This window comes from Hypanus sabinus, chromosome 3 (genome assembly GCF_030144855.1).
Source record: "Hypanus sabinus isolate sHypSab1 chromosome 3, sHypSab1.hap1, whole genome shotgun sequence".
Taxonomy (NCBI): domain Eukaryota; kingdom Metazoa; phylum Chordata; class Chondrichthyes; order Myliobatiformes; family Dasyatidae; genus Hypanus; species Hypanus sabinus.
Genome location: NC_082708.1, coordinates 43,559,518 through 43,585,335, shown reverse-complemented (window position 1 = coordinate 43,585,335; position 25,818 = coordinate 43,559,518). Strand labels below are relative to the sequence as shown.

The following is a 25,818-nucleotide window of genomic DNA, read 5'->3' as shown; positions in this document are numbered from 1 at the left end:
GAAGATTGTTGCTATAGCAACAGATTGCAAAGGCTGCCATTTTCCACTTTGTTGCTCTTAGCAATGAGGATCTCTGATCGAAGTAGATAATGATAAATGATCCAAAGGTCAAGAGAGAGGCCAACTCTAACCCACCACCCACTCCTCTGTAAACATGAAACTTTCACTGTTGGTTTCCTTGGATAACCAATAAGGTTACACCTTTATTTTCTACAGACTCAGAAATTTAACCCATTTCTGCCTGAACAGCAGTTTTTAAATTAAGAGTTACAATAATTGAATAGAAAACATTTTTTTACTCCAAGGAACATAAACATTTTGCTAATTAATCCCAGATAACTGTTTCAGTAGCTTCTTTTAAACTCAAGATTCCAAAACCCCAATCAACATCTACACATACCACAAGTTCCACAAATCAGTTAACGTCAGACATCTGAATACCCTTCCAAAAGCTAAATATCCCATGGTAAATTATTTTATTAATTAAATATTCATAAACTAATACAGGTGTTCTCTGCTTTACGAATGTTCTCTTTACGCCATTTCGGCTTAAGTAATGTTTCACAGGAACGCTCTACCTTTGTAAAAGGGGGAACACCTGTATAAAACATTAGCAATACATATATATATAAAAATCTAATACTGCACACCCCTAACAGTTATCAGTGCAGCCTATTCAACTCAGACTGCTGGGCATGCAGTGAGAGGGGCAAGGACTGGAGGGCCAAGGGAACTGGGGGGGGGGGGGGTCGTGGTGCATAATGTGTGGGCAGGGACTGAGGAGGCAAGAAACAAGGTGAGGCAGAGGCATTTGGGGAGGTGAGCACGAGCTGGGGCAAGGTGGGCAAGATCAAGGGAAGGAGAGTGGAAGAATGAGGGGAGAACAAGGGAGGGAGAGTACAGGGGATGGCGAGATGAATATCCCCATCTGTGAATACATGGCTCCTTTGTAGAGAAAGTTAAGTGCACCAAGTTCCTGGGAGTTCACATCATGGATGACATCACCTGGTCCCTTAGTATCACCTCCCTGAACAAGATGGCACAGCAGTGCCTCCACTTCCTAAGAAGACTGAGGCAAGAAAGGCTCTCAACCTCCACCACCTCCCCCCATCTTAACTGCATTTTACAGGAGCATCATTGAGAGCATCCTGACAAGTTGTATCTCAATCCAGTATGGAAGCAGTCGAGCATTGGACTGAAAGTCCCTACAAAGAACTGTAAGAACAGCTGAGAGGATCATATGGGGTCTCCCTACCATCCGTTGGGACATTTATCAGGAGTGCTCTGTATGCAGGGCCCTTAGTATTATTAAGGTTCCCATCCATCTATCCAGCATCCTCTGACTTTCTACCATCTGGAAGGAGACTACAATGCATAAAAACAAGAACAGTCAGGATGAGAAGCAGTTTCTTCAGGCTATTAGGCTTCTGAAATCCTGGCCGCATTCTATTTGAAGAGTCACTGGTTAATCTGTTCGATACCTTACAATATTTACAATTAATGGCACTTTAGTTTGTTATTTAAATGTGATTCATCTGTAAATTTTACCCTCATCTTCAAAAGTTATCATGTGTTATGTGTGTTTTGTGCTTTACACCTGGTCAAAGAAATGTTGTTTCATATCTATATACATTATATGGTTATATACATTATTTGCATGTATGTAGTTAAAAGACAATAAACTTCGCTTGACTTGAATGTGGAGAGGGACCTGAGAAGGGTAGGGGAGAGATACTGTAGCGGTGTGCTACATGCAGCGCTAAAATTACGACACTGAGTCGGTAACTGCAGTCGAAGGAAAAACTTTATTCGAAATCCTCAGCCTCACTTTTAAGCCTCCCTCAACCTGCCCCCCGTGGCGCAGAGGCCGTTTTGGGGACGTCATCAGGATGCATCGGGATTTGATGGTACCCTCAGACGAGGTCTACCTTGGAGAAGATCCGTGCGCCGTGCAGGTTTGCTGCAAAGTCCTGAATGTGCGGCACAGGGTAGCGGTCCAGTGTGGTAGCCTCGTTCAGCCTGCGGTAGTCGCCGCACGGTCTCTAGCCTCCCGTCGCTTTGGGCACCATGTGCAGGGGGGAGGCCCATGGGCTGTCGGTCCGCCGGATGATCCCCCATTCCTCCATCCTCTTGAACTCCTCCTTCGCCAGTCGGAGCTTGTCCGGGGGAAGCCACCGAGCGCGGGCGTGGAGGGGTGGTCCCTGGGTCGGGATGTGGTGCTGTACGCCGTGCCGGGGCATGGCCGCTGTGAACTGCGGTGCCAGAACCGATGGGAAATCCGCCAGGACCCTGGTGAAGTCGTTGTCGGACAGCGTGATGGAGCTGAAGTGAGGGGCTGGCAACTGGGCTGCACCCAGGGAGAACGTCTGAAAGGTCTCGGCGTGTACCAGTCTCTTCCTGGGCAGGTCGACCAGTAGGCTGTGAGCCCGCAAAAAATCCGCACCCAGAAGCGGTTGGGCTACGGCAGCCAGTGTAAAGTCCCACGTGAACTGGCTGGAGCCGAACTGTAGCTGCACTGACGGGTGCCATAGGTCCTTACTGTGCTGCCGTTCACGGCCCTCGGGGGGGCCCCGGTGCCCTGCTGCGGGTGTCGTAACTCGTCGGAGGTAAAACGCTGATCTCGGTACCAGTGTCGACCAAAAACCGGCGTCCCGACCTTCTGTCCCACACATACAGGAGGCTACCCCGATGGACAGCCGCCGTAGCCATCAGCGGCGGCTGGCCCTGGCGTTTCCCAGGAACTTGCGGGGCGGGCGACAACGGTGGGCTTCTGCGCTCCACCGCTGGTGGTAGAAGCACCAGTGTTCATTGGGCCAGGGGTTGGCGGGCTCTGCGGCCGGGCCTGGACTGGTTTGCTGCTAGGAGTGTGGCTGGGAGATCTGTGCGACGGACGCCCCGCTCACCTTTTTGGCGTTCCACAGCAAGTCCGCCCGGGCTGCCACCTTCCGGGGGGGTCACTGAAATCCGCGTCGGACAGCAGCAGGCATATGTCCTCGGGCAGCTGCTCCAGGAATGCCTGCTCAAACATGAGGCAGGGTGTGTATCCGTTGGCCAGAGACAACATCTCATTCATTAAAGCCGAAGGAGGTCTGTCGCCCAAGCCATCCAGGTGCAGTAAATGGGCAGCCCGCTCGCGCCGTGAGAGTCCGAAAGTCCTGAGGAGCAGGGCTTTGAATTCCGTGTACTTGCCGTCTGCCGGGGGCGACTGTACGAACTCCGCGACCTGGGCCGCTGTGTCCTGGTCGAGGGAGCTCACCAAGTAGTAGTAGCGGGTGTCTTCTGAGGTGATCTGGCAAACGTGGAATTGGGCTTTGGCTTGCTGGAACCATAGGTTCGGTTGCTGTGTCCAGAAACCCGGCAGTTTCAACGAAACCGCATGAACAGAGGCGGCGTCGGTCATTTCTGGTCCAAAAATTGTTTGGACCGTCGGGGTCACCAATTGTAGCGGTGTGCTACATGCAGTGCTAAAATTACGACACGGAGTCGATAACTGCAGTCGAAGGAAAAACTTTATTCAAAATTCTCAGCCTCACTTTTAAGCCTCCCTCAACCTGCCCCCCAGGGCGCAGAGGCTCCAAAGCTCTGTGCTCGCAAACCCCCGTAGGCTATCTCCCTTAGCCGGAAAGCTGGCTAATTGTGAGCCGGTTCGGATGTGCCAGGAAATGGGTCGCCACAATACATCACAAATTTACATCCAAAGCTGTGGGGTGAGGCGAGAGATGGCTTGGGGCAGAGGGATTAGAGTTAGGTGGACGAAAGTAGTGTTGAGGAAAAGTGGGGAGAGATACACCCAAAGCTTTGCAATGAACTTTCCAATAAAAAAAATCATGAGAAATCATTTACTACAACATGAATCATTAGTATGTTAACACATCTGTTAATTATTTCTAGAATTGTAATGTCGCAGCAGTTAAGTGTAATGCTGTCAATTTTGACAAAAGCTAAATTCAAATTCATAATGATTATACTGAAGTTTGCATCGCTTCTACCTGGCAGAACTCACTATAGTTATGATCAATTATTGCAACTTAAAAAAATACAAAACAATAGTACTGACAAAGAATTGTGAGAAACATCTCAATAAACTAATTCCTTTAAAAAGGAATTTTCTGAACTTTAGACATATATGAAATACCAAATGGCTTGGAACTATAGATTTAATGATGGTAATATAGCCACCATTTCCTGTTATTTATGTAATTAAAAACAGAAATCCGCATGTTACTGCCAGAATATTCTTCTTTGCAGTCAGCATAATTGCAACATTTGTTGTTGCAAGTAGAATTAGCTATTTGATTTGAACTTCCAACCATGTGCTTTCTTGCTATAAAAAGAACATTGAAAATATTACTTCTCATTAGACAAGGTATATATGAAATGTTAAGGCTAGATGAAGCTATAACATTTGTCAGTAACCTTTGTGGCTGGCTCTACAAACAATTTTATTTGTGTGGAATTAAATTCACTCAAATCATTGACTTGAGAATTCCACAGATCTTACATAAAATATTTTGATATTTTATCTATTTATCTAACATGTGCAATTCCAATTTCTGCTTTGTGCTCTTTAGAGTATAAGAAATTGAAGACAGCTACATTTTTATAGTTGGCTTAATATTTGTAAACACTTCCCTTATGGTTGATATCAAGCAATATTTCTTCACCTGACTCAATTCTTTGGGTAATTTGAACTGGCCCAACAGATTACTAAGAATCTGCTTACTGCATACAGAGTAATCAGAATCACAAGCAATTTTAATCGGTCAAAAGGCAGAGTTATAGCCTTGTATTCCCATGCTCCATTTGCACTCCATATACATCCTTCTAATTTTAATTATTTATACTTAAATCTAATAGCAGCTATTATGACTTCAAAGAGAAATCAAGACAATTTAGCTTTCATTATCAAATAGTCTCTATAGACATTTTTAAAAAATCAATTCTTAAAGGATATATGTGTTACTGCAAAGAACTTTATTGTCCCTGAGAAAGTGTTGGTAAATAACTCTCCTGAATATTTAGTCTCTTCTGTTCAAAGTATTTTCAGTGTTGTAGGTTGCTGAGGGAAAAGTTGGCAATTCCATTGTATCCTGGATAATGGACTAGCTGACTGGCAGACCACAGTTAGTGTGGCTTCAGAGCTGTGTGTCAGACATGCTATAAGCAGTACTGGGGACCCACAGGGAACTGCATTGGCTCCCTTCCTGTTTACTCTGTCTACCTCGAGCTTTAGATATAACACTGAGTCACGTCATCTGCAGAAATTCTCTGATGACTCAGCAATAGTTGGGTGTATAAAGAGAGGACAGGAGGATGAATACAGGGCCCTCATGGAGGACTTTGTCAAATGGTGCAAGCTGAATCATCTGCAGCTCAACATTAGTAAGAAAAAGGAGATGGTGATAGACTTTAGAAAGACCAAACCTTCACTGCTCCCTGTTACTATTGATGGTGAGGATGTGGATGTGGTGAGGACCTACAATTACCTGGCGGTGCACTACGATGACAGACCTGAGTGGAGCACCAATACAGAGGCTGTGTACAAGAAGGGCCAGAGTTGCCTCTCACCTCCAAAGGAGACTGAGGTCCTTTGGAGCATGCAGCCTTTCCTTCACAAGTTCTATCAGCCTACTGTTGCCAGTACAGTCTTCTATGTGGTGGTGCGCTGGGGCAATGGCATCAACATGGGTGATGCCAAAAGGCTCAATAAACTGATTAGAAAGGTTGGTTCTATTATAACTGTCAAACTGGATACACTGGACACAGTGGTAGGGCAAAGGACCCTTTGGAAAATCCTGGCAATTCTGGACAATGTTTCTCACCCTCTGTACGTGAACAGAGCACATCTAGTAATAAACTAAGACAACTGCGCTGCTCCAAAAAGCATTTGCTGTATTAAGTCATTCTTACCCTCAGCTATTAGGCTCTATAACAAGTCAACCTATAGCTGGGGAAGTGATGATACCCACCCCCACCTCCTTTTAGACTGTTTGAGGTAATTTAAGTTTTTTATTCTTTCTTACTTCTCTTCTAATATTTTTAATCTGTGCACTTGTAATGCTACTGTGACACTGTAATCTCCTTTGGGATCAATAAAGTATCTATCTATCCATCCATATATGCAGATAAAAGAGAATTCTATGAAACAAGTAACTGACTGCATGATACCCAGAAGCTAATCAGTACTTATGTGACTGGCCCAAGAAGTAACTGGTGAGGAATTTGGTGACAGTAACTCTGTGAAATATCATGAAGAGACAGTCAGACAGTCACTAACTGGTACTTGGTCAGCGCAGATGTCAATTATTAGACTATGCCTGAATGTAATCTAGGTTTCTCAGTGTGCAAGCCTGGACTGCTTCATTCGTTGAGGGATTATGAATAGAATTGATTATTGTGCAATCATCCATGTTTACTCCCATTTCTGACATAATTAAGTGAAGGTAATTAGAACAGTTGAAGATAGTTGGGCCTATGATGAAGAGTAGAAAAAAATCCTACGACGCTGTGCTGGAGATGCTTGATCTTCAACAACCAAAGCCATCTTTCTTTGTGTAGATTTTTCCAAAGCACCACAGAGAAAATACAAAATCCATCAGTGAATCGTCAATTAAGAAAATATCTATGGGGTTCTTTAACAAACAGATAGGTAGAGCTATGAACAGAACATCTTTTTTTTAAGGCAATAAGCTCATCTAAATTGCTGAATCTCCATACATCAATGCACCCAGAGCTAGACCATATGATGAAAACTACCCTAATGATTGTTAAAGCTATTCTACACATACACAGGTACAATATACTTACAATGCATTACTTTATTAGAAAAAGAAACATTCAAAGCCGCAGACTGTATATTCCCTTAGTGTCTCAAGGTACTACACCAATAGAGAGAAGTTTGTAAACAGATAGCAATGGTTATTTTAATAATTAGGATAACTTAGTCATAGAACAATACAGCACAGATGCAGGCTCTTTGGCCCAACACCCAACAAGTTCCAATTTCCCGTGTTTGCATCTCTAAGCATCGTCCCTGCCTTAACCACTTCCTCTAACAGTTTGCTCCATTTGCTTACTAACCTCTGCTTGAAAAGGTGTCCCTCAGGTCCTTTATAAATCTTTTCCCTCTCACCCTAAATCAATAACCAGAGTTTTGGATGATCCTACTCTGAGGAAAGACTGTTACCATCCGCCTCAACTATGTCTATTATAATTTTGAACATTTCTTTAGGATTGTCTTTCATTTTCCTAATTCCCAAGAAATAAAGACCTAGCCTGGCTAATCTTTCCATGTAACTCAGATCCCAAAGTCCTGGCAACATCTCCGTAAATCTTCTTTGCATTCTTTCCAGTTTAATCACTTCTTTCCTATAACAGGGTGATCAAAACTGTGCACAAAACTCCAAGTTTGGCCTCATTAAAATTTATACAACTGCAACATACTATTTCAATTCCTTTTACTCAATGGCCTGACTGATGAAGGCCAGCATGCTTAATATCCTTTTCACAACTTTATCTATCTGTGACACCACTTTCAATGGACTTGTACTCCTATGTCCCTCACATTACACTCCCTAGAGTCATACCAGAGTCTTTCCAAAATATCCTTGGGGAAAAAGTAACACAGATCTCTGTGGAACACCACCTGATACTGCAGTCAACTAGAAAAGGTTCCCTTTATTATCACTCTTTGCCTCCTGCCAATCAGCCACTGCTTTATCCATGCTAGAATTGTTCCTATAACACCATGGGCACCTTGTCAAAGGCCTTTTGAAAATCCAAGTACACAACATCAACCGATTCTCTTTTGTCTGTCCTGCTTGTTACTTGCTCAAAGAATTCCAACGGATTGGTCAGGCAAAATTTTCCCTTGATGGCTATGGCCTATTTTATCATGTGCGTCCAAGTACCCTAAGACCTCATCCTTAATAATCAACCCCAACATCTTCCCAACCACTGAGGTCAAACTAACTGGCCTATAGTTTCCTTTCTTCTGCTCTTCTCCCTTCTTGAAGAGTGGGGTGACAGTTGCAATTTTCCCTTCTTCCAGAACTATTCCAGGATCTGGTGATTCTTGAAAGATCATTACTAATGCCTTCACAATCTCTCCAGCCACCTCTTTCAGAAATGTGGTGTGTACACCATCTGGTTCAGGTGACTTACCTACCTTCACACCTTTCAGTTTCTCCAAGAACCTTCTCTCTCATAATGGTAACTTCACATATTTCATGACCCCCGATACCTGGAACTTCCACCATATTGCTAGTGCCTTCCATGGTGAAGACTGATGTAAAATACTTCCTTGTCCCCAAAACTAGTTTTCTTCCAGCTATCTAACAGTTATCTGCAAAAGGCAACTCATCCTGCTTATCCAGTCAGAACAAAATATAACTACAAAGCTCCAAATGTATAGAATTATTTGTTAATCCAATTCTAACAATTTTTATTAACCTAGAATACATAATTAAAGTTGCTGCTGGCTAAAATGATTGTACTTCATAAGACTTTATGACTGCAAAGTATTTCCAGGTGCTTAAAACCACACTTGTTTTGTTCCTCATTCAGGCTCTTCTTTCTTGCCAGGGCAAGTGCAGGTCAAGAGTTTAGAAAACTCAGCTGTATTTTTAATATAAAATGAAATAAAAACTATTTAGAGAACAGATTATCTACAAAGATAATTGTAGATTACTGTATTTTAGAAAAGAAAAGGGGCTTCCCAATTAAATTTAATTAGATACTCTTCTAAAGTTATTTTCATTCTTTCCTTAATGGTTCAGCCTGAAGGCATGCAGGAATTTACAAATTCCATTTTACAACTGACTATGGATAGTGTACAAACGCTGCTTGAAGCATTTCTTATTTTTTTTGCTCAAAGTTCACTCAGATCTTACAGTTGCCACAGCTAAAACCAGGGGAAGCTTTAAATATTGAGACCTTGGAACAATACTATGTTTGATATGGAAAACAAAAACAACTTGCACTATGTGAACTCTCTCACAACATAACCGTATTTTAAAACAACACAGCACAGAACAATGCGGCTTGGGAAAAGGCACTTTAACCCAAGATGTTGTACAAAACTAATTAAATTATTAATTATCTCACTAAACCCATCCCGTCTGTTTACACAAAGTCCTCAATCCTCTGCACACTCAAGTGCCTATCTATGAGTTTAAATTTGCATTTGCTTCAGCTACCAAAGGATAAAAAGACAATTTTGAATGAGGTTGGAGGCGGCATCAGATGCACGACAACTTTGGCAGGGTTTGCAAGACATTACTTCCTACAAAGCAAAACCCAATAGCATGAATGGTAGCGATGCTTCACTAGCAGATGAACTCAATGCCTTCTATGCCAGTTTTGAAAGAGAGAACTATAACTGTGAAGATCCCTGCTGCACCTGCCGACCCTGTGTTCTCTGTCTCAGAGGCCAATGTTAGGCTGTCTTTAAAGAGAGTGAACCCTCATAAGGCAGAAGGTCCCAATGGAGTACCTGATAAGGCTCTGAAAACCACTGCCAATCAACTGGTGGGAGTATTCAAAGACATTTGAAACCTCTCATTGATACCGGGGGTGGGGGCGGGGGGGGGGGTTCCCATTCGCTTCAAAAGGGCAATAATAATACCAGTGCCTAAGAAGAATAATGTGAGCTGCCTTAATGATATCACATTTACAGTGATGAAATGCTCTGAGAGGTTGCTCGTGACTAGACTGAACTCCTGCCTCAGCAAGGTTAATTTGTCTATCGCCACAATAGGTCAATGGCAAAGGTAATCTCAATGGCTCTTCACACGGCTTTAGACCACCTGGACAACACAAACACCTATGTCAGCATGCTGTTCGTCGACTATAGCTCAGCATTTAATACCATCATTCCCACAATCCTGATTGAGAAGTTGAAGAACTTGGGCCTCTGTACCTCCCTCTGCAATTGGATCCTTGACTTCCCAACTGGAAGACCACAATCTGTGTGGATTGGTGATAACGTATCCTCCTTGCTGACAATCAACACTGATGTACCTCAGGGATGCGTGCTTAGCCCACTGCTCTACTCCCTCTATACCCATGACTGTGCTCAAATACCATCTATAAATTTGCTGATGATACAACCATTGTTGGTAGAATCTCAGGTGGTGACAAGAGGGCTTACAAGAGTAAGATATGCCAACTGGTGGAGTGGTGTCACAGCAACAACCTGACACTCAACGTCAGTAAAACGAAAGGCTGATTGTGGACTTCCAGAACTGTAAGACGAAGGAACATATACTAATCCTCGTAGAGGGATCAGAAGTGGAGAGAGTGAGTAGTTTCAAATTGCTGGGTGTCAAGATCTCTGAGGATCTAGCCTGGTCCCAACATATTGATGTAGTAATAAAGAAGGCAAGACAGCAGCTATACTTCATTAAGAGTTTGAAGAAATTTGGTATTTCTGATATGGGGGGGGGGGGGGGTATGGGCTACTGCACAGGCCCAAAAGAAGCTGCAGAGGGTTGTAAATTTAGTCGGCTCCATCTTGGGTACTAGCCTACAAAGTACCCAAGACCAAGCAGTGTCTTAGAAAGGCCACGTCCATTATTAAGGACCTCTAGTACCCAAGGCATACCCTTTTCACACTGATATCATCAGGTAGGAGGTACAGAAGCACACACTCAGCAATTCAGGAACAGCTTCTTCCCCTCTGCCACCCGATTCCTAAATGGACACTGAACCCTTGAACACGACCTCACTTTTCAAATATATATTATTTGTTTTTTGCACAATTTTTAATCTATGCATACTGTAATTGATTTTTTTTCTTCTATATTATGTATTGCATTGAACGGCTGCTGCTAAGTTAACAAATTTCACGTCACATGCCGGTGATTATAAACCTGATTCTGATTCTGACCTCTGGAAGTGTATTCTAAACACCCACCACTCTCTATGTCTAAGAACGTGACCTGCACGTCTCCTTTGAACTTGCCTCTTCTCAACTTAAATACATGTTCTCTACTATAGATACCAGTTGTCTACATCTATACCACTCAGTCTTATAAACTTCAATCAGATCTTCCCTCAGTCACTTCAGAGAGAACAACCCACGATTGTCTAACCTCTCCTAGTAGCACATGCCCTCTAATCCAGGCAGCATCCTGGTAAACCTTTTCTGCATCCTCTCCAGAACCTCCACATCATTTTTATAAAGGGATGACCAGAATTAAATACAGTACTCCAGATGTTCCTCTATACATTCTAGGATCTTGCCATTCATAATTCCTGCTGCTGCCTGTAAGGTGCTTGGTCACTCTTCTCGTGACCAAGCGGGTTTTGTCTGGGTGCTCTAGTTTCCTCCCATGTTACAAAGATGTGCAGTTAAGGTTTTGGGTTAGTTCGTTGTAAGTATGTTATGTTGACAAATAAAGCTAACCTAATCACACTGGAGAGTATGCAGAGGGGATTCATTAGGATGTGGCTTGAGATGAAGCCTTCTAGTTATGAGTAGAAACTGGTGAGGCTACATCTGTTTTCCCTGGAGCAGAGGAGGTGAAGAGAGGATGTGATTGAGGCATATAGAAAGGTAGATTTTTCCCCTTATCAAAAGTGAATAAAGCCAAAGGACATGGAAAGGGGTAGGAAATTTAGAGGGGATCTGAAGGGAAACTTTTTTCCATTAGTGAGTGGCAAGTACAAATACACACCCAGAGAAAGTTGTAGAAAAGTGCCTGGGTCTTAAAAAACCTAGGCACTGAGTGTCAGGGCCAAACACTGGAAGATGAGAGTCATAGGAATGGGTTTTCACTTACTGGCATGGATGTGGAAGGCTGAAGGATCTGTTTCCACGCTGTATGGCTTTATAACTCTCTATCAAAATGAGCTCTTTTACAGTAAATAACATGAGATCTTTTACATCCTGAGATGGCAATTGGGACTCAAGCTTTATTCTGAATAATGCATGTATTATTCTGTTAGCCTAGTTTTAAAATGTTTGATTACGTGCCTTCATGTGTTAAACTATAGTTCTTACAATTCTAAATGCATGTCTTCAACATATTCCTATAAAAAATTTTTGAAGAATTCAGATCTGGGGACTACACTTCATAACTGTGAAGCCTCATTCCATCATAAAGTTAGAAATTTTAAATATAAACATGATTTGATACAGAGGAAAGAAAACCTGAAGCTTAAAAAAAAGTTCCAATTACTTTAAGATAGCACAAATGACATATTTGCATTACAATTCAAAGTTTTTCCAATCCAAACTTTTTTTGAGATTTAATAGCATCCTTTAGAGACTAATTTGAACACAAAAATTTTCTGTGATTTTACAACAGATGTCAATTTTGCAATTTCATTTCTGAAATGTGGTAATAGCAATAAATACCAATTAGAACCATCTCTCCACTGATATATGTGTGTATATAAAATCACTAATGTGCAGCCAAATTTCCAGTTTTAGTTACTGATTACAGCTTCAATTTGCCACTTTCTTGAGTTTACCATTTATGCTTCTATCATTATAGGGCATTACTACAGTCTCGTCCTGGAACGCCGCCCTTCAGAAAATATGGTTGGATTTCCCACTTGAAACTTAGCTTCACCTTCAGCAGGCTAGAGGTTTCTACCAGTCTTTCTCAGTATACATGAATTCAAAATAAGGCTCACTGATACAGTTCAAAGCATGGCAAAAAGTCATTTATCAGCCTTTAAAAAGTGATTTCATCTATCTATCCATATCACTCACAGTTGACTTATTAAACAATGGCAAGGTTAATGTTACAAACTGTAGTTTGTGATATGCATCTATTTGCAACCAGTGACAGTCTTTTGTAAGTGAGCTGTAGTACATTTGTGGTGACTATTATACTCACCTGTGCATTTCACCACACATATACTTCTTGTAATCTGCCGAATGAGGTGTATAATGGTATACCAAGCAATTATTTTTGCTCAACAAAACTACCTGGCACTAAAAAAAATGAATTTTAGCTAATGCTATTCTGTCAATTTACTATTAAAATTATTATAATTATTTTTAAATACAAGGTAAACTTTAAAAGTTTATTTATATTTCAGCTTTCTCCGTAACCATGAGTGCTTAAAACTTCATCCAGCACTCTGCAAAATATTTAGTCATTAATTAAGCTTGAGCTTTGGCTTCTTCTTATACAGTCTGTGGAAAATTTATGATCTGATACGCTGCTTAGCCGGCCTGATGACATCATGGTTTTCGGAAGTCAGAGATCTCTTTGAACTAACACATTAGCGCATCATTCTTCAGAAAAAAAAGCAAATCTTGCCAGAATGGCAGAGACAAAGGGAAAAGCAGACACACACAAACACACTAATAGCGTCAGAGAAAGAGAGCCGGAGAGATAGGCAAAACCTGTACAGTTCTGTAAATGGACAGTAGGCTCAGATCAAAGTTGACTTCTTCAGTCAAAACTCTTTTCCAGCAGGTTTGTTTAAGTGCCCCTTCATTGAATGGAAACTACTGTACTAGGAGGCAAACAGCCATGAAATTTGATGGCTCTGCTTTCATGTACTTTGCCTCACTTCCAAAATTTGAAAAGGTTCCTGATTTGGATTTGCTCTTTTTAAACTAACTTTGATCTTACATTATTAACAAAATATGAAATTTATAAAATAAAATACTGTCAGTTAAAATTCCAAAATGTTAGTGCTATAAATGTGCAAAATATTACTACTGCTGATCAGCACAGAAATGTGAAAAATAGGTATTAGAACAGAAATCATTGCACACTCTGGATGTGGTAGTACAACTGAGACTGTGTCAGTTATTCTGTCACATACAGAGTCTAGTCTAAGAGCTCTCAAGATGTCTTTGCCAATCTGATTGATGTATACTTTCTTTCTTTCTCTATTTATTAAATTTTTAGAAAATTACAAAGAACAAATGTAATAGGAAAAAAATAATATTGATCCTCCCCCCTCCCCTTAACCCTTATCTAAAGAAAGAAAGAAAGAAGAGAAAAGATTGCCTGGATATCGGAGGATCCCCACATGCTCCATGGAGTTCAAAATAATTTTAATATTTATTTTTACTTTCCCCAAATTATAATTTTATCTTCAAAGGACCTATATATTTAATCCCATCTTTTGTACGTATGGGAGCCAAATTTTCAAAAATATATCATATTCATTTCTTAGATTATATGTAATTTTTTCAAGTGGAATACAACTACCGTAAATTCCAGACTATAAGCCACTACTTTTTTCCCACACTTTGAACACTGCGGCAACACTGCGGCCTATACTACGGTGCGGCTAATGCCGCCAAAAACATTTTGCCTCGTAACAGTAGACCAATAAAATTGATGAGTAGTTCACAGAGGTCCAATGAAATTGTACGATAAATCAAGCGCACTTTCACAATTATTGTAAATCAGTCATTTGTACTCACCCTCATCAACATGGAAAACACTCGAAGAAAAGCATATGATGCAGCTTTTAAGTTAAAGGCGATCAATCTGGCAGTTGAAGAAGGAAATCGCGCTGCTGCACATAATCTTGGCATAAATGAATCAATGGTGAGACGGTGAAGACGCCAGAGTGAAGAACTGAGTCAATGCAAAAAGACGACAAAAGCTTTCGGAGGTAATCAAAGGCCTGAACTTGAAAACTTTCTTGAAGACTGGGTTAACACACAGGGAGCAGGAGGCCGTGGTGTTTCCACCGTGCAGATCAGACTGAAGGCTAAAGCAATCGCCACCAAAATGAAAATCGAAGATTTTAGAGGTGGGCCATCGTGGTGTTTTAGATTTATGAGACGAAAAGGCCTGTCCGTCAGGGTACGCACGACTCTGTGTCAGCAGCTCCCTCCCGACCACGAGGAAAAACTTGCTAACTTCCGCACATTCACTCAAACAAAGATAGCGGAGAATTCCATCGGGCCAGATGATATCATAAATATGGATGAAGTACCTTTGACGTTTGACCTGCCTCTCACTCGGACTGTTAATAAAAAAGGTGACTCGTCCAGCACACTGAAAACAAGTGGCCATGAGAGAACGCATTTTACTTGTGTTCTGAGCTGCACAGCATCCGGACTAAAGCTTCCACCGATGGTGATTTTTAAGCGGCTGACAATGAAAGTTCAGTGAAAGCTGCCATCAAGAGTACAAACTCAATTCCAGCTGTGATTCCTGGGGGCACCACGAAGTATTTGCAGCCACTGGACATCAGCGTGAACCAGGCATTTAAAGTGGCGCTGCGCGTTGAGTGGGAGGCTTGGATGACGAGCGGCGAGAAATCCTTTACCAAAACAGGACGCATGCGAAGAGCATCTTTAACTCAAGTCTGCCAGTGGATCCTAAATGCGTGGAGCCGTGTCACAACATCCACCATCACCAACGGGTTTCGAAAGGCTGGACTGCTGCGTGATGAAGAGGACCGCGTGCGCTCAAGTGAGAGCGACAACGAAGAGACTGAAGTGAGTGACGAGATCCTGAGGTTGTTCAATTCGGACACTGAAGAAGAGGACTGATGGTTTTAGTGCGCAGGAGGAAGATGAAGAAGGCGATCAATAACTTTTCCCGGTAGGCTGCAGTATATATATTTTTTTTACCAGTCGTTAGGAGATATTGGAATGTTGTTCGTGCACTGTTCAGTAAAAAAGTATACGCAACGTAATTTGTGTGTTACCGATACGTATGTATATTTAAAAGTAGCTGTGTTATAGGCACTGTTCGAAAAAAAGCATTTGCAATATGTATTTGTTTATGTTACCATACGGATTTAATTAAAAGTTAAAAAATCCTCACGTGTAATATCTTTCTGTGTAAATATCTCATATTACAACGTGGGACACCTGCAGCTTAAAATCCGGTGCGGCCTGTACAAGTACAAAATTGATTTTCTTTCTAAAATTAGAGCGTGCGGCTTTTAATCAGGTGCGCTCTGTAGTCCAGAATCTACGGTATATATTTCATTATTCCAACGATGCGTAGTTAAATATAAATCAGATTTCCAAGTAACTGTGATAACTTTTTTAGCTCCTGCCAATGCAATATTTATAAATTTTTTCTGATACTTATTCAATTTAAGTTTCGGTATTGTCCCTTCAATATCTCCTAATAAAAATAACATTGGACTAGGTGGGAGTTGTACTCCAGTAATTTGTTCCAATAAAAGTCTTAAATTTATCCAAAATGGTTGAATTTTAAAACAAGATCAAGTAGAATGTAGAAAAGTACCAATTTCTTGATTACATCGAAAACATTGGTCAGATATATTTGAATTTAATCTATTTATTTTCTGTGGTGTTATATATAATTGATGTAAAAATTATATTGTATTAATCTGTCAAACATTTATTGTATTTATCATACTATCAGAACATAATCTTGACCAACTTTTTCCATCAATTTTAACATTCAAATCAGATTCTCATTCTTGTCTTGATTTATGAATTCCAGATTCAATTGTCTGTTTTTGAATCAAATTGTACATACAAGATGTAAATTTTTAAATTTTTCTTTTTGAATTAATATTTCTATTTCACTAGGTTTCGGCATCAACACTGTTTGACCCAGCTTTTCTCGTAAATAAGCCTTTAATTGAAAATAACAGAAAAGAGTGTTGTTTGATATTTTATATTTACTTTTTAATTGATCAAACGACATCAATATACTTCCTTCAAAACAATCACCTATATATTTAATCCCCTTTTGGAACCAATTATGTAAAAGTTTATTATCCATTGTAAAAGGAATAAGCCTATTTTGAATTAAAGTTCTTTTTGCTAATGAAGAGTTCTTTATCTCATCGTCCATATTTACCTTATTCCATAAATCAATCAAATGTCTTAATATAGGAGATTCTTTTTTTCCCCTTATCCATTTGGATTCCCATTTATATATAAAATCTTCTGGTATGTTTTCTCCTATCTTATCTAATTCTATTCTAATCCATGCTGGGTTTTTTCATCAAAAAAAAGACGCAATAAATCTAAGTTGATTTGCTTTATAATAATTCTTAAAATTTGGAAGTTGTAACCCTCCTAAATCAAATTTACACGTCAATTTTTCCAATGATATTCTTGACATCTTTCCTTTCCAAAGAAGTTTCCTTACATATTTATTCAGTTCTTGAAAAAACTTCTGAGGTAATTGTATTGGTAAAGTTTGGAATAAATATTGCAATCTAGGAAATATATTCATTTTTACAGCATTAACTCTACCTATTAATGTTATTGGTAACATCATCCATTTATCAAGATCCTCTTTTTTTTAGTAATGGCAAATAATTTTGTTTATATAAATTTTTTACATCATTATCAACTCTAATACCTAAATATTTTATCCCATTTATTGACCATCAAAACTGAGTTACTAATCGACATTGATAATAATTTCCTTTGGTAAGGGGTAAAATTTCACTTCTATCCCAGTTTACTTTATAGCCTGATACTTTCCCATATTCTTCCAATCTAAAAGATAATCTTTGCAAAGATTGCAATGGGTTTGTTAAATAAATTAAAACATCATCAGCAAATAAATTAATCTTATATTCTTCTTGATTAACTCTAAAGCCCCCAATGTCTGAATCTGTTCTAATTAATTCAGCTAATAGTTCTATTGCCAATACAAATAAAGCAGGTGATAACGGGCAGCCTTGTCTAGTTGATCTCGTTAAGCAAAATGGTGTTGAAATCTGACCATTTGTAACTACTTCAGCTTGAGGATTAGTATTTAAAGTTTTAATCCATTGTATAAAAGATTTTCCTAACTCATATTTTTCCAATACCTTAAATAAAAAATCCCATTCCAATCTATCAAATGCTTTTTCTGCATCCAAAGCAACTGCCGCACTCATTTTTTCTCTTTTTTTGTGCCAGATGAATTATACTAAGTAACCGGGTTATATTATCCATTGATTGTCTGCTTTTAATAAAACCTGTTTGATCCATATGTATTAATTTTGGTAAATATTTAGATATTCTATTAGATAAAATTTTTGCTATTATTTTATAATCTGTATTCAACAAAGAAATAGGTCTATATGATGTTGGTTTTAAAGGATCTCTATCTTTTTTTGGCAATACAGTTATGATCGCTGTTAAAAAAGATTGTGGGAGTTTATGCATTCTTTCCACTTGATATATTAATTCCATAAAAGGAGGAATTAATAAATCCTTAAATTTTTTATAAAATTCAGGAGGAAAACCATCTTCTCCTGGGGATTTATTACTCTGAAGTGATCCTAAAGCTTCTTCAACCTCTTTTAATGTAAAGGGCATATCTAATCCTTTCTGTTCTTCCAAATTTAATTTTGGAAGGGTTATTTGTGATAAAAAATTATCTATTTCAGCAACCTTATTTTGTGATTCTGATTGATATAGTTCAGTATAAAATTTTTTAAAAGTTTCATTAATTTCTAAAGGTTTATAAGTAACCTTATTTACACTTGTTCTAAGATGTATACTTTCTGCTGGCATCATGGAAGATCCACTGTTAGTAAAGTCATTCTGATTGTGTCTTTTCAACAACTGTGCATAGTTTCATTCCATACACACTGGGTGGAATCCTGAAAACCAAGAGCCTGGATACAGTAATGCAAGATAACATAATGAAGTGGAAAGCAACTTAAACTAGATTTTATTTTACCTTCCACCATGAATATAGGTACTTTTCCACCACCATGAGCCAACATCTCTCTGCGGTAGCGCTCTCCCACAGTCCTGAAGGAACAAAAGATAATATTACACTATCTGCATTCATAGCTTGTTCAGAAACAAACATCCTGAACAGTATTTTCAGAGGGGGTGCAATTTGGCAACAAATGATTAAGAAAGACCCAGGCCTCAATACCTCCTTGTACAACTGGATGCTCAAATTCCTCACTTGCAAACCCCAGTTAGTCTAGATTGCCAACATCTCCTCCACAACCACCAGCAGCACAAGGTCACCACAAGGCTGCTCTACTTTTTTTAAAATTAGTTTTTTTTTTATACATTTTCTACATCGCTACATATAAAAAAAACCCAGATCGAAATGAAGAGCATCAATACAGTGCAAAAATAAACATACAATAATATAATACAAAAGAAGATAATTGAGAAAGCACCCAAATTGAAGATATGTAAAATTAGTATCCTCTCCAAGCCCTGCAACAAAAAAAAACTCCAGACCAACCACAACACAATATAGAGAATATAAATCAGGACATTCAAACCCCCAAAACTGTAAATACACTTAGCAACAGAAGATATTGATGCCTACTACCAAAAAAAAAAGGAGCTGAAAGCAAGGGACCGAAAAAAAAACCTTAGTTAAGAGGAAGGTTATGAAAATACTCAGTAAAAGGTCCCCAGACCTTATGGAACTTTGTATCCGAATTAAGAACTGAATAATGAAATTTTTAAAGGTCTAAGCAGGACATAATATCATTAAGCCATTGAGAATGCGTGGGTGGGGCAACATCTCTCCATCTAAGGAGGATTAAACGTCTAGCCAGGAGAGAAGCAAAAGATAATATTCGACACTTGGTCGAACTCAGACGTAAATCTGTCTCACCCAAAAAACCAAACAAAGCAATTAAAGGGTTATGGTTACCACCATAAGGTGGTGATTCAGAATTTAAGATAACGTTGTGAAGACATCTTTCCAAAATTTCTTCAAGTGAGGACAGAACCAGTACATATGAATAAGAGAGGCCTCGCCCCTTTTGCATTTATCACAAAGAGGACTAATATTAGGGTAAAATCGAGATAGTTTAGATTTAGACATATGAGCTCTATGAACAATCTTAAACTGTAAAAGGCAATGGCGAGCACAAAGAGAGGTTGAATTAACCGATTTGAGAATCGAGTCCCAAGTCTCATCAGATAAGGAGCTATTTAAATCATGCTCCCAAGCCATTCTAATTTTATCCACAGGGGCACGCCATTAGGATGCTAATTTATCATAAATAAATGATATTAAACCTTTACCTAGTGGATTAATAGAAAGAAAGAAATCCATAACATTTTTCTCAGGCATTTCAGGGAAGTTAGGAATTAAAGGATTAATAAAGTGTCTAATTTGGAGATAACTAAAAAAATGAGCACTGGGCAGATTGAACTTAGCAGAGAGCTGTTGAAAAGAAGCGAAGCGATTGTCAATAAAAAGATCAATGCCCTTCCTATACCAATCATGGAATGCTGAATCATACGTAGTAGGTAAAAAAAGGTGATTATGTAAGATCGGGCTAGAAAAGGAGAAATCATGGAAACCATAAAATTTCCTAAACTGACCCCTTATACGCAAAGTGTGTCTAACAAGAGGATTAACAATTAATCTGGACAAGCTACTAGGGACTACAGAGCCAAGAAGTGCAGAGATAGATAAATCTTTAGTGGAACTCAACTCCACTGCCACCCAATTAGGGCACTCGGGTTGGCCATGGAAAAAAGACCAAAAGGTAGCACAACGTATATTGGCTGCCCAATAATATAAACGAAAGTTAGGTAAAGCCATGCCACCCTCTTTTTTAGATTTTTAGAGATAAACTTTATTAATTCTAGAGCGCTTATTCTTCCACAGATATGACAAAATAATAGAGTCTAAGGAATCAAAAAAAGATTTAGGAATAAAAATTGGGATTGATTGAAATAAATATAAAAGTTTAGGGAGAACATACATTTTAACAACATTAATACGACCTACCAAAGACATAGATGGAGGTGACCATTGTAACAGACTCTGTTTTATAAGTATATGAAAGATTGGCAACATTTTCACAAAAGAGATCTTTAAACTTCCTTGTGACTGTAATCCCAAGATAAGTAAATTGATTATGAACTACTTTAAAAGGGAGATCACGAAATGTTAATTCTCGTGCTTCTTTATTAATTGGGAAAAGTTCACTCTTATGTAAATTAAGTTTATAGCCAGTGAACTGGCTAAACTGATCAAGAAGTGAAAACATTGGAGGTAAGGATGTAGACTGATTTGAAAGAAAAAGTAATAAGTCATCAGCATGAAGAGAAACGTTATGCTCAACGCCCCCTCTCCAAATTCCGGTCAATTCTGGACAATTTCGAAATGCTATCGCCAAAGGTTCTAAAGCCAAATCAAAGAGAAAGGGACTTAAAGGGCATCCCTGACAGGTGCCACGTTTGAGGTTAAATAACTGGGATTTCTGAAAATTAGTCAAAACAGAGGTAGTAGGACACAAATACAGCAATTTGATCCAAGAGATAAAACTTTTTCTAAAACTGCAAAAAGGTAGTTCCACTCTATACGATCAAATGCTTTCTCCACATCAAGGGAAAGGACACATTCAGGAATCCCAGTTGGAGGTGAATATAAAATGTTAAATAAACGCCGAATGTTAAAAAAAGGAAGACGGTTTTTAATAAAACCAGTTTGATCATCAGAAATAATAGAGGGAATAACAGTTTCTAATCTATAAGCCAAAGCTTTGGCCAAGATTTTAACATCAACATTAAGCAAAGAAATCGGCCTATACAAGGAACACTCTGTTGGGTCTTTACCCTTTTTTAGTAAAAGAATAATAGATGCCTCATTAAAAGAGGGTGGCAATTTACCGTAATTAAACGAGTCAGACAATACTGAGAATAACTGAGGAGAAGGAAGTGAAGAGAATGATTTGTAAAATTCTATGGGGAACCCATCAGGTCCAGGAGATTTCCCTGAAGACAATGCAGAAATTGCAAAAGATGTTTCTTCTGATGATATAGGCGCATTAAGTTTGGCTTTAAAATCAGATGAAAGCGAAGGAATATTCGGATTATTTAAAAAATGATCAACAGAGATATTGTCATTCAAAGATTCAGAGGAATAAAGTCGAGAATAGAAATTTTTAAATGCGTCATTGATTTCTAAGTGATCCTATGTAAAGTCTCCATTCTCCTTCCGGATCTTTGTAATATGTTGTTTGGCTTTGGAACGCCTCAGCTGATTGGCTAGAAATTTACCAGATTTGTCACCATGAATGTAAAAGCGACTCTTATTTTCAAGAAGTTGGCGTTTGACAGGTTGAGTAGACAGAAGATTAAATTTAGTTTGAAGTTCTACACGCTTCTTGTATAATTCAGGATTTTTAGTTTGAGCATATAGTTGATCCAATTTAATCTGATTAATGAGGTCTAATTGATCTGCACAGGACTTTCTATTAAGATTTGCAGTATAGGAGATTATTTGACCCCTCAGAGATGCTTTCATGGCATCCCAGACAATCTGGGATGACATTTCAGATGATGTATTGGTGTTAAAATAAAAGGTTATCTGATCTTTAATAAATTTTAGAAAATCATCATCCAATAGTAAAGTCGAGTCAAAACACCAGTGTTTATTCCTCTGAGGGAGACCAGGAAAATTTAAAGACAAAGTAATTGGGGCATGGTCAGAAATCAGTATACTCTGATAGTCACAAGAATAGACAAATGGAATAAGTTGATTATCGAGTAAAAAGTAGTTAATTCTAGTAAAGGTATGGTGAACCTGTGAAAAAAAAGAATAGTCTCTCTCAGTAGGATGAAGGAAACGCCATGTATCAGAGATACCATAATTAGAGAGAGAATAGCTAAGGCAGATTTAGTAGGTGGTCTAGTAACAGAGGACGATCGATCCAAATTAGGTTCTAACCAACAATTGAAATTGCCACCCAGTATAAGAGAGTATGAGTTTAAATCTGGTAGTGAGGAGAACAAATGTTCAAAAAAATTAACATCATCAAAATTGGGAGCATACAGGTTTGCTAGTACAACTTTAGTATTATAAAATTTACCAGAAACAATAATAAAACGGCCATTTGTATCAGATATCTTATTATAGAGTTCAAAAGGAATATTTGAATTAATAAGGATGGAGACCCCCTAGCTTTGGCGACAAAGAATGAATGAAAATGCTGACCCGCCCACTTTGACAGAAGCCGAGAATTAACAAAACTACGAATATGAGTTTCTTGAAGGAAAGCAATGTCAGCTTTCAGTTGTTTAATATGCGAGAAGACCTTCCTTCTTTTAACAGGATGATTCAATCTCTTTACATTCCAGCTCACAAATTTAAGTGAATTAACCATTATCAATTGTTAGTGCATATAAGGTAGCAGGCATATAAAAAATCAAGCAGTACAATAACAGTCTGGGAGCAAAAATGTAAACATAGATCCATAGAATCAAAACAGAGACATGTCCTGAATAACAAAGCAAAACAAAAGAAACAGTGTTGGAACTGGAGAACCTTCCCCCCCCCCCCCCCCCGCAACCCAAAATTAGACGGCTACCTAAAAAAAGCAGCTAGCCCTACCAAAAAAATTAACCCAAGTATGACTTCCAGTTCTGTGTCGTTAACAAAAGTTCTGTATAAATAATATAGCAAATAATAGCTAATTTATGCACTAGAAAACAGAATTACAAATAGGAACAACTTCAACAGAAGTATAAAACTTAATACAAAGAAAATCAGAAGGAAACTAAAACTAACCTACCCGCGAAAAATTATAAGAGATTAAAAGAGGAAAAAAAAGGAGGGAGAAAAGGGGGAAATTATAAAAATTCAAAGAGAGTCCTTATCAACCATTTACAGAAAAAAAAAAGCAAAACTTAAACTATGAATCAACCAACAGGGAGACCTTCAATAAAAACTCCAGACCTCCAAAACAAGTTAAAGACAATTGTAGTTCTCTATAGATAAGGTTATACAAAAATAAAATAGATTACACAGGTAAAATCTAAAAGTTTGCTCTACTCATTTTACACTTATGGCTGAGGCTAACTACAGCTTCAATGCCATACTTAAGTTTGCTGATGACACCACTGTCATTGGCTGAATCAAAGGTGCTCTCTTCTTGCTGCAGGAGGAGGTAAAGGAGCCTCAGGACCCACACTACTAGGTTCAGGGACAGTTATTACCTCTGAACCATCAGGCTCTTGAGCTAGAGAGGGTAACTTCACTCACTTACTGCAACTGTTCCCACAAACTATGGAATCACTTTCAAGGACTGTTCATCTCAATGTCTTGATTTTTTTTGCTTATTACTAATATTTTGTTTGTTTTCTTTCTTTTTGTATTTGAAGTTTATTGTCTTTGCACATTTGTTGTTTGTCTTGTTGTGTGCAGTGTTTCACTGATTTGATTGTGCTTCTTTGTATTTACAGTGAATGCCTGCAAAAAATAATTCTCAGGGTAGTATGTAATTACATATATCCTGACCCTTGATCTCAACAACATTGAGGCTGCCTGGGATTACCTGGAAAGACAGAAGCAAGCAAGACAGCGAAAGTCTGCAGGAAAACTGTGGGAAGTTTTCCAAGATGCTTGGAACAAACTACCAACTGATTTTCTCATAAAACTGCACAACAGTGTACTTATAAGAATTGATGCAATTGATGCAATTTTAAAGGCAAGATTTTCTTAAAATTTGGAAAAAATATAAAAACACAGCCACACTGCCTCGGTCAGGCTGCCACTCTAAACGTAGTCGCCAGCGACATATGGCACTTATAAGAGAGGCTACAGTGATGCCAACAGTCACACTGAGTGAGTTGCAGAAGCCAGTGGCTGCAAATGGAGATAAAGTTTATGGCTCCACAGTCTCTACGGCATAGCATAAAAAGAGTGGCAAGAAAGAAATGCTAGCTAAAAAATAAAGCACATCCTATCCTGGAAAGACTTAGCAAACTATCACTTAGAAGATGCTGTAAAAATGTGGAAAAAGGCCGTGTGGTCAGATGAGACTAAGGTACAACATCTGGCCTCAACGGTAAGCAGCATGTGTGGCATAAATCTAATACTGCATATCAGACAGGTAACACCATATCTACTGTAAAGTGGTGGAGGCAGTATCACACTATGGGGATACTTTTCAGCAGCAGGGACTAGAAATCTTGTCAGAATTGATATGAAGAAGAATGAGGCTAAATACAAAGAGATCCTGGATAAAAACCTACTACCCCCTGTCAGAAAGCTTAAACTGGGGAGGAAGCTAATCTTTCAACAGGGCAATGACCCAAAGCACACTGCCAGAGCAACCACAGAGTGGCTTCAAATGAAGAAAATTGAAGTCTTTCAGTGGCCCCGTTAGAGCTCTGATCTTACCCCAAATGAAGATTTCTGGATAAATTTCTACCCCAGAGTATTATAATGAATAGACCAAGATAGCACTCCAAGTATTATAATTAGAAAAACAAACCCAAGGTTGGAAAATTGCTCCAATTAACTTACTGTTTACACAGAATTAGTTCTAAGCTTTAGTTAATTGAGAAACATGGTTCTTTCAGTTTAGCACTCAATTTCACCAAATTAATGACAGAAATGGAATTATCAGCTTACAACAGTAAAGCAAAATGGAATACATATGAATGTGTCCAGTAGACGTTGCAGAATAATTTCTACTCTCTCCCACATGGTTTGTCATCTATTTCTGCAAAGTGGTTAATAGCAATTTCACATTACTAATGCCACAAATTATAAAGGAACATCTTTGAATTGATGATTTTGGCTTGGATTATGGATGTTTTAGATGGCCAAACTGAAGTAGTCTGCAACAGTGTTCATCAAAAACAAGAAGACACTTTGCCAACAGGTTAGCAGAATTTGAAGGAAAATTGCAACTTTTGGTATGTTTCGTTCTACAGAATAAGGAATAATTATTCAGACAATTAGACCAATCAGAATGCCAAAATTATTTAATTGGTGTATCAGTGTCAAAGTTACATTTCTTCCTAGATGTAGAAATAGAGCAGATGCAGAGGGCAGTGCGCATCCAGAATGAACTGCCAGAGCAAGTAGCGGAGAGAGGTGTAGTAGCAACATTTAAAAGTTATTTGGAGAAGTACATGGATAAGAGGGGTTTAAAAGGATACAGAAGGTG

At 38.8% G+C, this 25,818-nt stretch overlaps 1 protein-coding gene across 1 annotated transcript in view; it reads right to left on the bottom strand.

The window, feature by feature from the left end:
• Positions 1-25,818, bottom strand: part of LOC132391256 (mitochondrial intermediate peptidase-like) — a 99,794-nt gene that overhangs the window by 9,912 nt on the left and 64,064 nt on the right. The window contains exon 18 of the mRNA XM_059964188.1: positions 18,606-18,679. Within this exon, the coding sequence (XP_059820171.1) occupies positions 18,606-18,679 (74 nt within the window). The remainder of the gene's footprint in view (positions 1-18,605; positions 18,680-25,818) is intronic.